The 13,224-nt window shown below is 35.2% G+C and overlaps 1 protein-coding gene across 1 annotated transcript in view; it reads left to right on the forward strand.

Moving 5' to 3' along the window:
• The window catches only part of LOC118433375, a 45,550-nt gene that overhangs the window by 19,276 nt on the left and 13,050 nt on the right, over positions 1-13,224 (forward strand). The window contains exons 3-4 of the mRNA XM_035845275.1: positions 2,626-2,754; positions 5,754-6,115. Of these exons, the coding sequence (XP_035701168.1) occupies positions 2,626-2,754; positions 5,754-6,115 (491 nt within the window). The remainder of the gene's footprint in view (positions 1-2,625; positions 2,755-5,753; positions 6,116-13,224) is intronic.

Here is a 13,224-nt window from a genome sequence, read left to right on the forward strand (position 1 = left end):
GGAAGAATTTTGCGAGTATTTTGTGGAAAATGGGAAATATATTTGGAAATTTTCGCAAATTGGTAACTTAACAAGCGTTACCTAATTTTAGTGATTTCGCAAAATTTTTTTTTACAAAGTGTTTGATTCTTATACTAAAAATTACCATCACTTGACATATTTCGGTTTAGTAAGATTATTTCGCAAATTATTTGCGAAATGAGTTGCGACGCGTTTTTGTCATTTCGCTCAATATTTTCCGTTTGAGGGTAAAATGGAAATTTTCAACTTTCTTACAGGAAATTATTCCCAGTCTGTGAAATCCCACTTTTTTAAACCCTACGAAATTTCTTGCTGTATGAATCTTCGCAGCACTTTGGCTTCCACTTATTCTGGAAAGGATGAAATGGTTTGAGAAATTTGAGACGATTTTGTCCCCTTCCTTTGTTACGGATTGATGTAGCGAAAAATCTTGGCAGCTGTGCATGAAGGATGAGATTGGTTTCTGGTAGGGGAATGCTAACCTTGACGTGATGGAGATTGGGAAAATTGAGATCGTTTTGGTCATGCAGGGCCCTCCGAGTGAATAAGAGTCAAAAATAATTTATTTACTGGAACATCATAAATATACCTATTTTTAGAGTGGGAGGAAAATGGAAAAAATAGAAAATGGACAAGTTAGAATTACACAATAAAAATTTCACGGTTTTTGAAAATTTATAACTTCAAGTCAAAACTAGGGCAAAAATGAATGAAAAATATTTAGACGCTTTCATTTAAAAATATAAACTAAGAAATTTATTGGTCATTTCGAAATATCCATATTTCCTAGCATATTACTTAAGTAGAATAAAATGCAGCATTGATTTTTCAGAGAAATATTGGGCGTATTCACAACACAAAACCTTTGAATATGTAAGTAGCTCGCAAATCCAGGAGGCTGATTTTTGTTTGCAAATTTTCGCAGTGACGTATTTCGCATCATTATTTCACAAGATATTTGCTAATAGTTGCAATAAAAAAAATAACTCGTGGGTAACGTTATCTGTATATCGAAGACATACTGCAAATATAATTATAATCATCAATTATAACTGGCAATTATTGACATGGACAACTAAAGTGTCAAGATTGTAATGGTTTCTTCCACATGTGTTATCGAGTGTCACTAACGTCGTATTGCTTGATAAAATTAGCAAATGATTTTTTGATGTGGTGTGGGCCCATCGCTAAATTCATATCGTTTTTCAGAATCCACTGCAGCCCTAAATTCACATTTTTATGTAATAAAACTACAAAATATTTGGCACCGTGGTAAATTATCAATCTGTGCTTCAAGTTTAATCTGCTACAAATTTTATACAATATGTGTTCCTAAATCTGATCATACGTAGTTTTATTTTCTTGTGCTTCAGTAAAACTTCCGAGTGTCAACTTTCTCTTGCTTTCTGTCTAATTCGTTTTGTACTTTGTCAAAAGCAAAAAATCAGTCGTATCAAATCCTGCTAAAAGTTTGGAAAGTAAAAAGTAAAATCTTTCAAGCAGTGTGGTGTAGTTCACTCTAAATAATTCGATAACAATATTATAACGCTGTCAATTCTTGCTCTTGGCTACAGTTTTTGGGTAACAAATTCGAGTAAAATTATTAGAACTAGCGTAAACAGTCGTCTTATCTGCGAAGTTATTACTTGCCATGAATCCGTGTCAAATTAAAACTAGGACATAATATCGGTAATAAAACTTGGTACCGAATTATTTACTTGGTGCAAATTGTTACCACATTTATAAGAGTTCGAGTACTTGAGAAAATCAGGGAAGAAAAGAAATAAAGAAATCTAGAATTAATTCCAGTCCAGCAGAAGTAAACTTAAACCATAATATTCTCCAGTACACTAAATTTCCTTCGCTTTTTGTAAAAAAGAAAGGGAAAGTGTGGAGCTTGGAAGAAGAGGGATTTTTTCCACAACGGAGAGGAGAAAGGACGGAGAGAAAGTTGCCATAAAATAAATAACTCTCCAGCAGTGAGGTACTTTCAATCTGGGAGAAAGTTGTTGTTTGCTGGATATAGGTGCTGGCAGCTTGAGCAGGTGTGCCTTCCAAGGTGCTCCACTGCCCGGGGTTTCGTATTCTGCTTTCTTGAGCATTTCGTATTTTTCGCATTGTTTTGTGATGTGTCTGATTTTGTATATTGTAATATTAAGTGTATTATTCGTGTTTTTTTAGGGATTTTTCTGCGTATTTTGTACCGTATTTTTGTTGTTTTGAAGTGAATTCCATATTGAACATATTTTTTCTCATTTTTTGCATATTATCTTAAATTAAGTTTTATTAAGTCTGCATTTTTTGTGTAAATTGCTTTGCTATGTACAGAAAAATTAGAAGTTTCATATTGTTTTTCATATTGGGTGTTTTTTTTAAATCCGTATTGTTGAACCCTTCCAAAATTTACATCCGTCGTACACACTTCTAATCTACTCTCTCTCTTTCTCTCCGTTTCCACTTTCTCCCGATTCCTGCCCGTGTTGAGACCTACTCGACGACATAGTTTTCTTGAGTGACGAGGAAACTTTATAATTTGCTTTCTTCCCATTTTTTGTAATACTCGCTGGTTTGCTCATTCGCATTATTTTCTTGCTCTGTTTGCAGGTGGGCGGAGCAGCGTGTGTAAGATTTCCGAGTTTGGATGTCGCATCGGGAAGTGCATTTCGTCCGATAAATTTTGCGACGGAGTCGACCACTGCGGAGACGGGAGTGATGAACCCAGATTTTGCACACGTAAGAAGAAGAAATTACATAATGCTAACTTTCTCTTTTTGATTCTACGATTTTTTAGTAAATTTGGCCATTTGAAATCGAGCCATGTATTAACAAAATGTAGGAAAGACACATCTCTACCGTGTTACCGAATGATAAAAATAATTGTGCATACAAATTAAAATGGGAAATTTGCTCCAATTTATTATTTCCTTAAGGAAACAATCGTATCTGGTTTATATTTATTAAAACACTTTTTTCGCCAAAACAATTAATTTTGATTCACAAGGCCAGAATCTCAACGTTTTAAACGGTACATAATCAATCATGGAAATTAAAAGTGGTAGCAAACTTTCCCAAAACGAGGAAAAAACTTTGCGATTAGATTTTTGGACAATTTTCTGTAAAAAAACTACTTAATCCAGAAAGTGCAAGGCTTAAGAAAAATAGATTTTCTCAGGGTAAAAGACCACATTTCGCTGGGAAAAAATTCAAATGCCGTATATTCTAGTCCCATAAAATGCATTTTATGATAATGATGACGATGTTGTAAAAAAGCAAGATAAGAAAATTGCATTAATTGATATTTTAACGATTTCGAGGACACCATTGGAATATTGGTGAGCGTCATGAACCCCATTTTTTTACCCAGAAAACTTTTTTTCTCCCAGAAGATTTCTCATGTTTTTCTTCTTCTAAAGAACTTTCTTCGCTCCGAGAATAGCCAGAAATGGAGTGAGTGAGTGAGTGAGTGGGTGAATTCGAGATGAATTAAACTTTGGTAAATAAAATCGATCGGAATTCTCTCCTCTTTTCTAATTCAGTTTTTGAGCCTCTAAATATAAATTGAGATGCAGGCCACACACTTGATCGATTCCGGTTTAATTCTGGTCTTGAATTTATGAGGGATTTGAACTGGTGAAAGTCTGCTTTCTCTTCCTCCCAATCCTGACTTTTACTCGGCACAAGGAAACGAGCTAAAAACTATAACACACTCTAAATAAGGCATCCTTTAAAATGCCCGGGTATATAATCTCTTATCCATTAGATACCCCTCATTTAGTAATGAGATGGTACATATATCATTTTATAATAACAGCTTCGTCACAATACGATAATTAGGTAGCATATCGTCAAAAAACGTAAATTTTACCTAACAGTTTGTCCATGTTTTCTGCACTTTGGCATTTCTATGATTTTGTGCTGCATATTATAAGAAATGCATGGATATTATCCAGTGAATATGGATGCTATCAATTTTCCTGACATTTATTACCAATAGCTTACGTAAGTGTTACACCATGATTTATGTAATGTTCTACCAGATTGGTTATATATTGTAGAAATCCGCAATGATACGTATTTAGTGCTTTACCAAATAATGAGACATTATTTCAATTTCCAAGCCGCAGTAGTTTTTACCAACACGTTATGTTTCCAAACTGGTAAAAATACATGTCACTAAATGACCAGTTGCTAACCCACGGAGAGAAAATAGTTATATTTTACCGAATTTCTAAGGGTGCTCTGAAGGAGTAAATTCAGCCGAGAGAGGAAGACGAGTTAATCTTTAATAATAAAAGCGAGCCGAGTTGAATGAGGCAATAACCGTGAAATAAAATGTTAACTGTAGTGAAAGCAAGTGAAACCGAAAATGCTGAGCTAGTCAGAGAAACTATGAAAGAAATTATTGTCGTCATTGCGACTCCCAGTTCACTCTGCTTTTGGCAGCATCATCCTCCTCTTCAAATACCAGATTCTCCTCCGCCAAAATACAAAAGTTGGCCAGTTCATTTCCGTCAGCGCTTCATTTCCGCGAGGTATATAACGGAAAAGAGATACGGCTTCTCTAACCTCACGCCGATGTTTGTAAACTGTGTAAGGATTTAAAAATTATTAGATAGACTTCGAAATTATGAAGAGACTGATTGTGGTGACAAGTTTACGGATTTAGAAACTCGGATTACAAATATCCGAGTCAATCATGTAAAGTATTCGTGATCCTAAAAATATGTACGTTTACACCTCTAATAGTTTGACAATTTTCATTTTTTGAGTAATTTGGATGCCATTCGTTAAAAAACTAAATATTTGCTCACTTTAAAGACTCAAAGGTTCCTCATTCTTTCTCTTTTGGTAAATTGATAGGAAGTAATAACTACGAGGCAACCGTGCAGACGTACAAATTTCATCCTTACATACATACTTACGTACATACATCTGCGTAGTAATGTTGCACTTGAAATATTTTTTCCCTTGTAAATATACTTTTCACTCTCCCTTTTATTCTACTTTTACTTTGTTCAGCGGAAGAGAGAGACCACTCCGGCTCGGAAGAGAGAAGGAAAACATTGTTGAGCTGAGAGGAAGCGAGCGAGGACTTATTGAGTTATGAATTCTAGTCTTTGATGCATTTTTTTATTAAGCCGGGAGCATATTTACCCCCCGCAATGTAGGAGTGGGAGCAAAGAAGAAAAGGAGAATCAAGTAAATGGGAACATAATAGTGATAAAAAAGACAAAAGAAATCAATTTCTCCTACCACGACGGAGAGCATAATTTTCATGTGGAAGAGGAGGAAAAAGTAGTAAAATTTTCTGGCTGGCGAAACTACTTTTTGACATGGCATGACACTTCATACCCTTTACATTCATACATTTCCTCCCCAGAAGAAGTTCTCGTGGGGTAAAAATGTGTATGTACATGCGTGAGATTTGTGGAAACAGGAACGTTTTGTAATTTTTTATGGTCCGTTTGTTGGTTGCTTAATATGTTTTCCGGATATGTCTTTTGTGTGTTACCACTGTGAAACTCACCTTACAATCTATTCAAGTCTAAGAACTTCGTATAATTTTATACAGTTTGCAAAGATTGTATTTGATTACTCGGAATAATTTTGGGATTTCTATTTATAAGTCAACCGCCAGATAAAAAATTGTTACCGGACAGGTTTTTCAAAAAAGTTCAGATAAGAATTGTTTGCACCCAAATTAATCTGGCTGAAATGTTTATGTATTTTAGCGTGTAACCGGACGTACTACGGGGAGTGGGGGTGGACGTATTCCATTTCGCTGTCATCCGCCACCATCGCGGCGGCCCTGGGGCTGAGTCACGAGCAACAACTACTCGCTGGTGACCAGCCAGCGACGTCGTCGTTTGGGGGCTCTGGAAAGGCGAAAGGTGGGGGCATGTCCAGACTGAGAAACTTGACGAGCAAAGGGGGCCTTTTTGCGAGTGGGGGGATCACGACATCTTCGACGACGTCCACACCGCAAATGACGGCGTCGCCTCTACCGCCAGTTAAAAGACCCGGATTACCACCACAGTTCGTGTGCCAGCTAACCTTCGCCGCAGCGGGAGACAATTTCGGAGATTTTATCCAGGTAATTTATTAAATCATTCATTTTTAGACAAATATTTGGACAAAGTTGTGCGAAATGATGAAAAGTTTTGACGTTGGACACAAAATTGATAGGGAGATACAATTTTGCAAAAAATTACGGGGTGACATTTGGAGTTATAATTAGCTAAGTATGATTTACAGATTATGCAGATAATGCAAATCTAGATTTATTTTTGAACGTACAAAGTGTGGAATTATTTTAAGAATTGCAAATATCGAATTCTACTTTATAGCTGCTCAAAAAAATTGCAAAAGATAAGTATCTCCATCCACTTTACTTCTGGTGGATTTACTCAAATTTAATATCGAGTGAAGTGGGACCACAAATCTGAATAAAATGCGTTTCTTGTTTTCTTCCCTAAATCTACATTGAATCCGAAGAAGTAGAATCAAATCAAAGACGGTTTCTTCCAATTTCACCATTTCATTCCACAAGTTGATCTCAATTGTTTCCATTTTCTCGGGAAAATTGAGTGAATTGAATCGAATGGAAATCAAGTTGGTATATTTTTCCTCTTTACTTCATTTTATTGCCGTTCCACAAATACATACATGACAAATCCAGATGCACATTCCTTCCAAACGTATCCATTATGAAAGAAAAGAGACAGTGTGTCGTACACAATTCACTCATGAACATATTCGAGTTACATAAAAAGAGAAGAGAATATGCTAAATTGTGCAAAATTCTTGCATAATTTTGGCATAAAATTACAAACTTGTGTAAGAAATAACACAATAAAGCTTTGCATTTGTAAAGAGCGGAAATTTTCAAGGTCCGTCAAACAAAATCAACTTTAAACAAGTTCGAGTTGAATTTAGACAACGGGAAAATTTTGAGTTTGCAAAATTTTTAAAATTTTACAAAGTTATCGTGAATTTCGTTGCTCGTAATATTTCTGCGCTTTTTGTGTGCATGAAATAGCCGTGAACGTTGCAACACTACTGCTCATCTGGATAAGGACGAGTGAAAGTCGAGACTGCATGCATGCATACGTAACTCGCCAAAAAAGAGAAAGGAATGAATCAGAATGAGATGTGGAATCAGGAACCTGCGAAATCTGGTTCCGACTTGGATCCAGAGCCTCGAGGGAAATCAGATTAAAATAAAATACAAAAAAAACAAGCAGAGAGGGAGAGACCACACATTATTTAAGAACGAGTGAATAAGACCCAGATCAAAAAATTGTCCAGAAATCCATCAACTTCTTCTTTCTGAGAAAGGTTGGATTTGAATTTTTAAGATGAGTAAGGCGAGATTCTGCTCAACTTTTCAAGTGAAACGTAGATATTTGAGCCGGTAAACACTAAGATAATTTAGGAACTGCTTCCTGGTAGCTTTGCAAAGTCGGGAAGTTTTGTGCAGTAATTTTGTTAACTTTTACCGTAGAGATCTTTGTTCATACGGGATAGATTCATAACTTGATTTTCCTTCGTAATCCATATTTGAAAATTTGACTAGGTTACAAACATCGAAGTCAATTACTTAACCATTTGTCTAATTTACAGATATTCGTATGCATAAATTAATCTTATCCACTTGGAAAATAATATATTTGCGTCTTTAAAGCTTTGAAAATCTAAAGTGTTTTAGTTGACCAATTTTTGCGCCGTAGATAGAAAAATTTAATATTTATTTAACGTACAAATTTTGAGATCCATTCCGCATAAATTGTAGTAATTTAATATATACTTAAGGATTAGGAATACAAAATATACATGAACTTACACAAACTATGTGCTTAAATTAATTTATGGAGGAAAATTAACAGAAAACATAAACTGCAAATATTTGTGCCATTTTTTACAACCGATTTGCGATAATTTTAAAACTTTTGACGTGAGTAAACCTAGAGGAGAGGTTTTCGTGGTTTCGTAACCTGTGACGAGTGGATGCAGCTGGTAAAGAAACAAAGATACGAATCCGCCCAAGACATATTTCCTCTCTGGCAGGACCAGAATACAAATGACGGGAACGTACACAAATGACGTATCCCGGATCGGTAACGATTTGTTACCCAACAGCTTATCCACAAAATTCAATCTACGCATAGGCAGTGGGGCGGTGAGAAAGTAAAAACGCCAATTTCTGTATATCGTTCGCTTATAATTGTGTTAACGGACTATTGATAATAAATACCATTATCAAAGATGGGTTGAAATGTGATAAAAAAATCTATGGCATCCTGCTTGCACAGCCTCCGAGAGAAAGTCGGATTTGAAAATGAAATACAAAGAGAAATGCAATCGAATGACGATTTAGTCAGAAATGTATTTTATTTATTCCGCCCAAACTTTCTCTATCTCAATCCCTCCAGAAATTCCTCCTTTCAAAATTTCTCCCCAGATTGGATTCTGTTTCTGAGGGATGCGATTATTTATTTGTTTCTCACCCAGGAGAATTATGTACTCCCGTTAAAAATAAATGGAAAAAACTGCAGGTTAAATTCTGAAAATTGATTTCTCAACTAAAATGTGGGATTAACACGTCGTTTTGAGAAAATTTGTTGAAAAAAGTTAAATAATTTTAGGAAAGATGTTATAAATTTTTTAATTAATAAAAGATATCGGTTTCTTTTCATGGCGTAGAAACAGAGGTTTTGTAGTATTTAAAAATTCTTTAAATTTCACATCTGACTTGTCAAAAAGTGTATCAAACTTTAAAGTTTACACGATTTAACTTCAGTTTCATTTCTTGTCACTTATAAAATTCATTTCATTCAGCACCTCGTGCACATGCATTCCAAAGGGGCCTTCCACAAAGTATTTAATTGATTTCTGACAATATTTTAACCTCAGACCAACGTATGAAATGACAAAAAATAAGCTGTATTAATCAGGGGAGAAATTTGCCTTAACACGATCCAACAACGCGACGTGTGTAAATAATAATTTCGTACTATATAAATTAATGTTTAAAAATTGATTTCCCAAATCCTCAAAAATTAAGAGATACATAAATTTGAAAACGTGCGTAAAATGAAGACAATGAGTAACCGTAAGTCCTATAAATTTTTACGGAAGTTGATACTTATTGAGTCAAGTCAAGTCAACCTTTATTCAAGTGTTAATGGATATCAGTTTACAATAAAACTGGTTTGAAAACCATGACACATTAAGACTATTGAGTAACTTTAGAGCCAAACGTGAAATTTTAAGAATTTTGAATTATTTAGTTAAAAATAAGATACGATGTGGTTTTCCTATTAGTAAATGCGAGGTAAAAGAAGTAAAGAAGATACAAGTTAATCGATGGTATGGTGGAAAACATTGGCATTCTTCCTGCCGGTTCCCTCAGCAGCAGAAGAAGAAGAAGTTTATCTTATTTATTCATTCGATCAGTCACTGGGTCTGAAGCCTGTCTGGCGTTATGACCGAATTCTTGTCTCCTACGGCAAAACTGTCAAATTCAGAGAGACGCTCATTTTGTCCCCAGTCGTGTCCTTGTCTTCAATAAGTTTGGCCTACATGCCTTTTAAAGGAGCTGGCGGTTCGCTGACAGAGAGTGAAAGCTGGCAGAAAGTTTCAATACATTTTATTTTACGACGATTTCATTTTATTTGTGGGGAGAGAAACATTGTATTTTGTGACCAAGGCGACATCTGCTACCGGTCGAGATCCAGGTAGATTAGATTAGCCTGCAGGGAAAGACACCCTTAAAAATATGTTTTTTTTGTGACTCGGATGGTAAAAATAGTACCGGCATGAGAATAAAACACATCTGGCTGGATTTGGGTGGTAAAGGTTACAAAGGCAATTCAGGTAACAGCAGATCGATTGTAAAGTTACACAAATTAAGGGTGATTTTTTATTTTGCAAAAGTGTGCGTTGTAATTTTAACGAAACATGTACTTACTATTGACAAAATTACAAGTATCCGTGCGAATTTTACTAGTTAAGTGATTTTTGCAAAAACGTAATTCATAAATACTACTTTTCTTACAGTCTAAACTTCGTTATATTTGTAGTAAGAAATTTATGTTAGATTCTAGTTTTAAATTAAAAAATAATTACGAAATTATTGATGAAATTCCCTCTCACGTTGTTAAACTGGATAAAAATTTAGTGAAAGTAAATGGCATAATTCTATGGTTTAAAGAGATGCCAAATTCCTAAGAGTGTGAAATCTACTAAAAATCAGCCAAGAGAGGCAGAGACGGTTAGTCAGTTGGTCTCCCGAGTGGTGGAATATTTGGCTAGGGAAATATACGCACGCTTCCACTAAACGGTGGCGAGAGAGGGAGAGCTAGAGAAATGGAGAAATGGACGAAACAGTTGAACCAACAAAACTTGGAAACTTAAGAAGATGGCCTGGAAAAAACGATTAAGTATTCCGTCCCAGAACTGTCTAGACTTTCACTTTCTCGACCATAATGATACTTACTCTCCTGCTCCCTCCTCTCCCTACCTGCGAATTCAATTTATGCATCTGGCCGGATGGACGGATGGATGGGGGAAGAAAGTAAATTAATTTTTAACCCGGCGCTTTTTCGCGTGTTCAGCCCTACTTTGTGCTCTTCTTCTTAGGCCTGTAATTATGTAAAAGTAAATAAATAAGGGAGAAATGAAAGGAATGGAGATAAATATTTATGAAATTTTGAATGCATACGCGACGGAGGGAGGGAGGGAAATGAGCTGGCGGCGAGGAGAAAGTGGAAATAGTAAAATATGTAATTCTGGATTTGAAGAATGAGAAATTTTCAGTGCTAATAATTTTTTGGTAGAAACCTTTTCTGAAAAATATACGATGAGAATTTTGTAAAGCATGTATTATTTTTTTGGTTTATTGTGTATAAAATTATGCAATCGTTTCCGTACAAAAATAGTATTGAGTTATTCACGAGGTTCTTTGTAACCCAGTCAGATCCATAAACTTTTATACTTTTCCCTCTACATTTGCAATATCATGAAGAAAGTCTTGAATCTATCGTAATATGTAAAGTTAGGTAAATATGTAGATCACATGATTCTATTCATTCATTTTGCACAAGTTTGCAAAATACTTACGTGCACAAACTTTACCAACTTTGCTGAGTTGCTAATGCTCGCGTGAATCACGGCATCGTAAGAAATATATAAGTTGAAAAACAAGCTGAAAATGTTACATAACGATTAATTTATGTTCAAACTTAACTAAAAAAAATTCGCAACATACGAAGAAATACGAAACATTTGTGGAGAAAGTACTTAATTCATTTTCACAAAATTATGACACAAAAACCGAAAAAAATATAATTTACTGATAATATAAGAACGATATTTTGGTTAAAGTCATTCATCCCAGATATTTCGGGACCAATTTGCTCTCTGGCGTTTGTCAAATGTGTAATATCCATACATTCCACGTCTAAATCGATACATTCTTCGCTCCCAGAAATCAGAAATGACTCCTCGAGAAACAAAGAACAACATTTCTTTGGACAAAGTGAAGAAAGTTGTTTCTGTTTTTTTTCTTTTCTTTTCTGGAGTCAGTTCGAGTTTGTTTTCGTGTTGATGGAGAAAGTAAACTGAGAGAGAATGGGAGAGAAAGCACGATCGGATCGATGAGTTTGGCTGGGATATCATCTCTTTCACCTTACTCTCACTTTCACCTGGTCTGGCCTTATCTCATGCTCAACCTCAAACCCAGCCCAGCAGGGTCAGATTATCCGATGTCATCGCGTAGGCAGACTCCGCCATGGGATAAGAAGATAGATCAAGTCGGGCTCAAGTTCTGCTCCACGTAATCAAACCTTACACCGCACATGGAAGATTGGAAAGAGTACTTTTCGAGTTTATGTTGCTACACGTGCCCTGATTTTAATTGCTGGCGGATCGAATTACCGATTTTTAAAGGAAATCGAGAGAAAAGTGATTGTCAGGAGTAAAGAAAAGTTTATTTCATTTATTTCCAAATTTCTGGTGAAAGTAGACGAACTTAAAATTTAGAAAAGTCAAATCTTTTTTAATTGTTTAGCGCTTAGGAATTTGTTATCATATTTTTTAAAACTTTAAGAGCATTTTTAGCGAATTAATTTTACTCAAAGATGAAAATAATGCAGACTTAAAATCGGACAGTATTTTTAAAAGATCCATAATTTAATATTTTATCTACGAAAAAAGAACTGGTGAATGGATCCCTCCAAAAACTCTGTCTCGAATGGAATTCATGTCTTGTTTGATAAGTGGATCGGCTAATATGACTCGTCGTAATGTCATTCCTCCCGGATTGGAATTTGTCCCAAAAAATGCAGCTCAGCTTCTTTTTTCTTCAGGGTTTAGAGAGATTTTAAGATTTTTATGTCAGCTTTCTCCCCTTGCAAACATAATACATTTGTTCTCGTCGTTGGAATTTTTAAGGAATTTTTTCCCTTACGAAACACAGAAAGATTGTATTTTATAGGGGAAAGTCGGGCTGTGGGACTTTCTCTCCTGACGGAGGCGAAGATTTGCCCGGTTTAAAGGATTACTTCTCACTCACGGGAGGATAGATATTTCGTCCCCTCAATTTAACAGGAGGAACAAAGTTGGAAAGAATTGAGGCAAAAATGTTGGAAAATTTATCCAGTTTTTAGCCCAGGTTAAGGGAGAAAGTTTAAGTGTGGGTATTATCTGGGAAGAAGAATTTACTTGTAATAAGAGGGGAGAAAGATACCCGGGTAAAAAATGGGGCTTGAGGTCTAAAGACACGATTTTTGTGTTTTATAATGGAAGAAAAAAGCTGAAATTCTGATAAAACTCATTTACTCACATAGGATTCGCATTGCTTAACGCCGTAAATTAAATATGTTAGGAAATTTGTAGTAGTTAGTCTATATTCCTTAGATAATTTGTGATCCTAGTAATAAATACCAAATTGGTGTGTGTACAGGAATTTTTTAAATTTCTTAAAGCATTTCAAAATTTGCAATTTTTTAGAAGACATAAGTTTACAACCATGTCTTCCCAGAAATGCACTAATTTAGTATTTTATTATTTTCATGCTTATTTTTTACTAATCGGTTTCACACGCTATTCAAGTCCTGAATTTCGAAATAGTAAATCAAGACCCTAGTTTTTTCATTTTTTTCTGCTCCGTTTGTCTCCCACATGAAATAAATTTATAGCTAT

Source organism: Folsomia candida, unplaced genomic scaffold (assembly GCF_002217175.1).
Source record: "Folsomia candida strain VU population unplaced genomic scaffold, ASM221717v1 Fcan01_Sc049, whole genome shotgun sequence".
In the NCBI taxonomy this organism is placed as follows: Eukaryota; Metazoa; Arthropoda; class Collembola; order Entomobryomorpha; family Isotomidae; genus Folsomia; species Folsomia candida.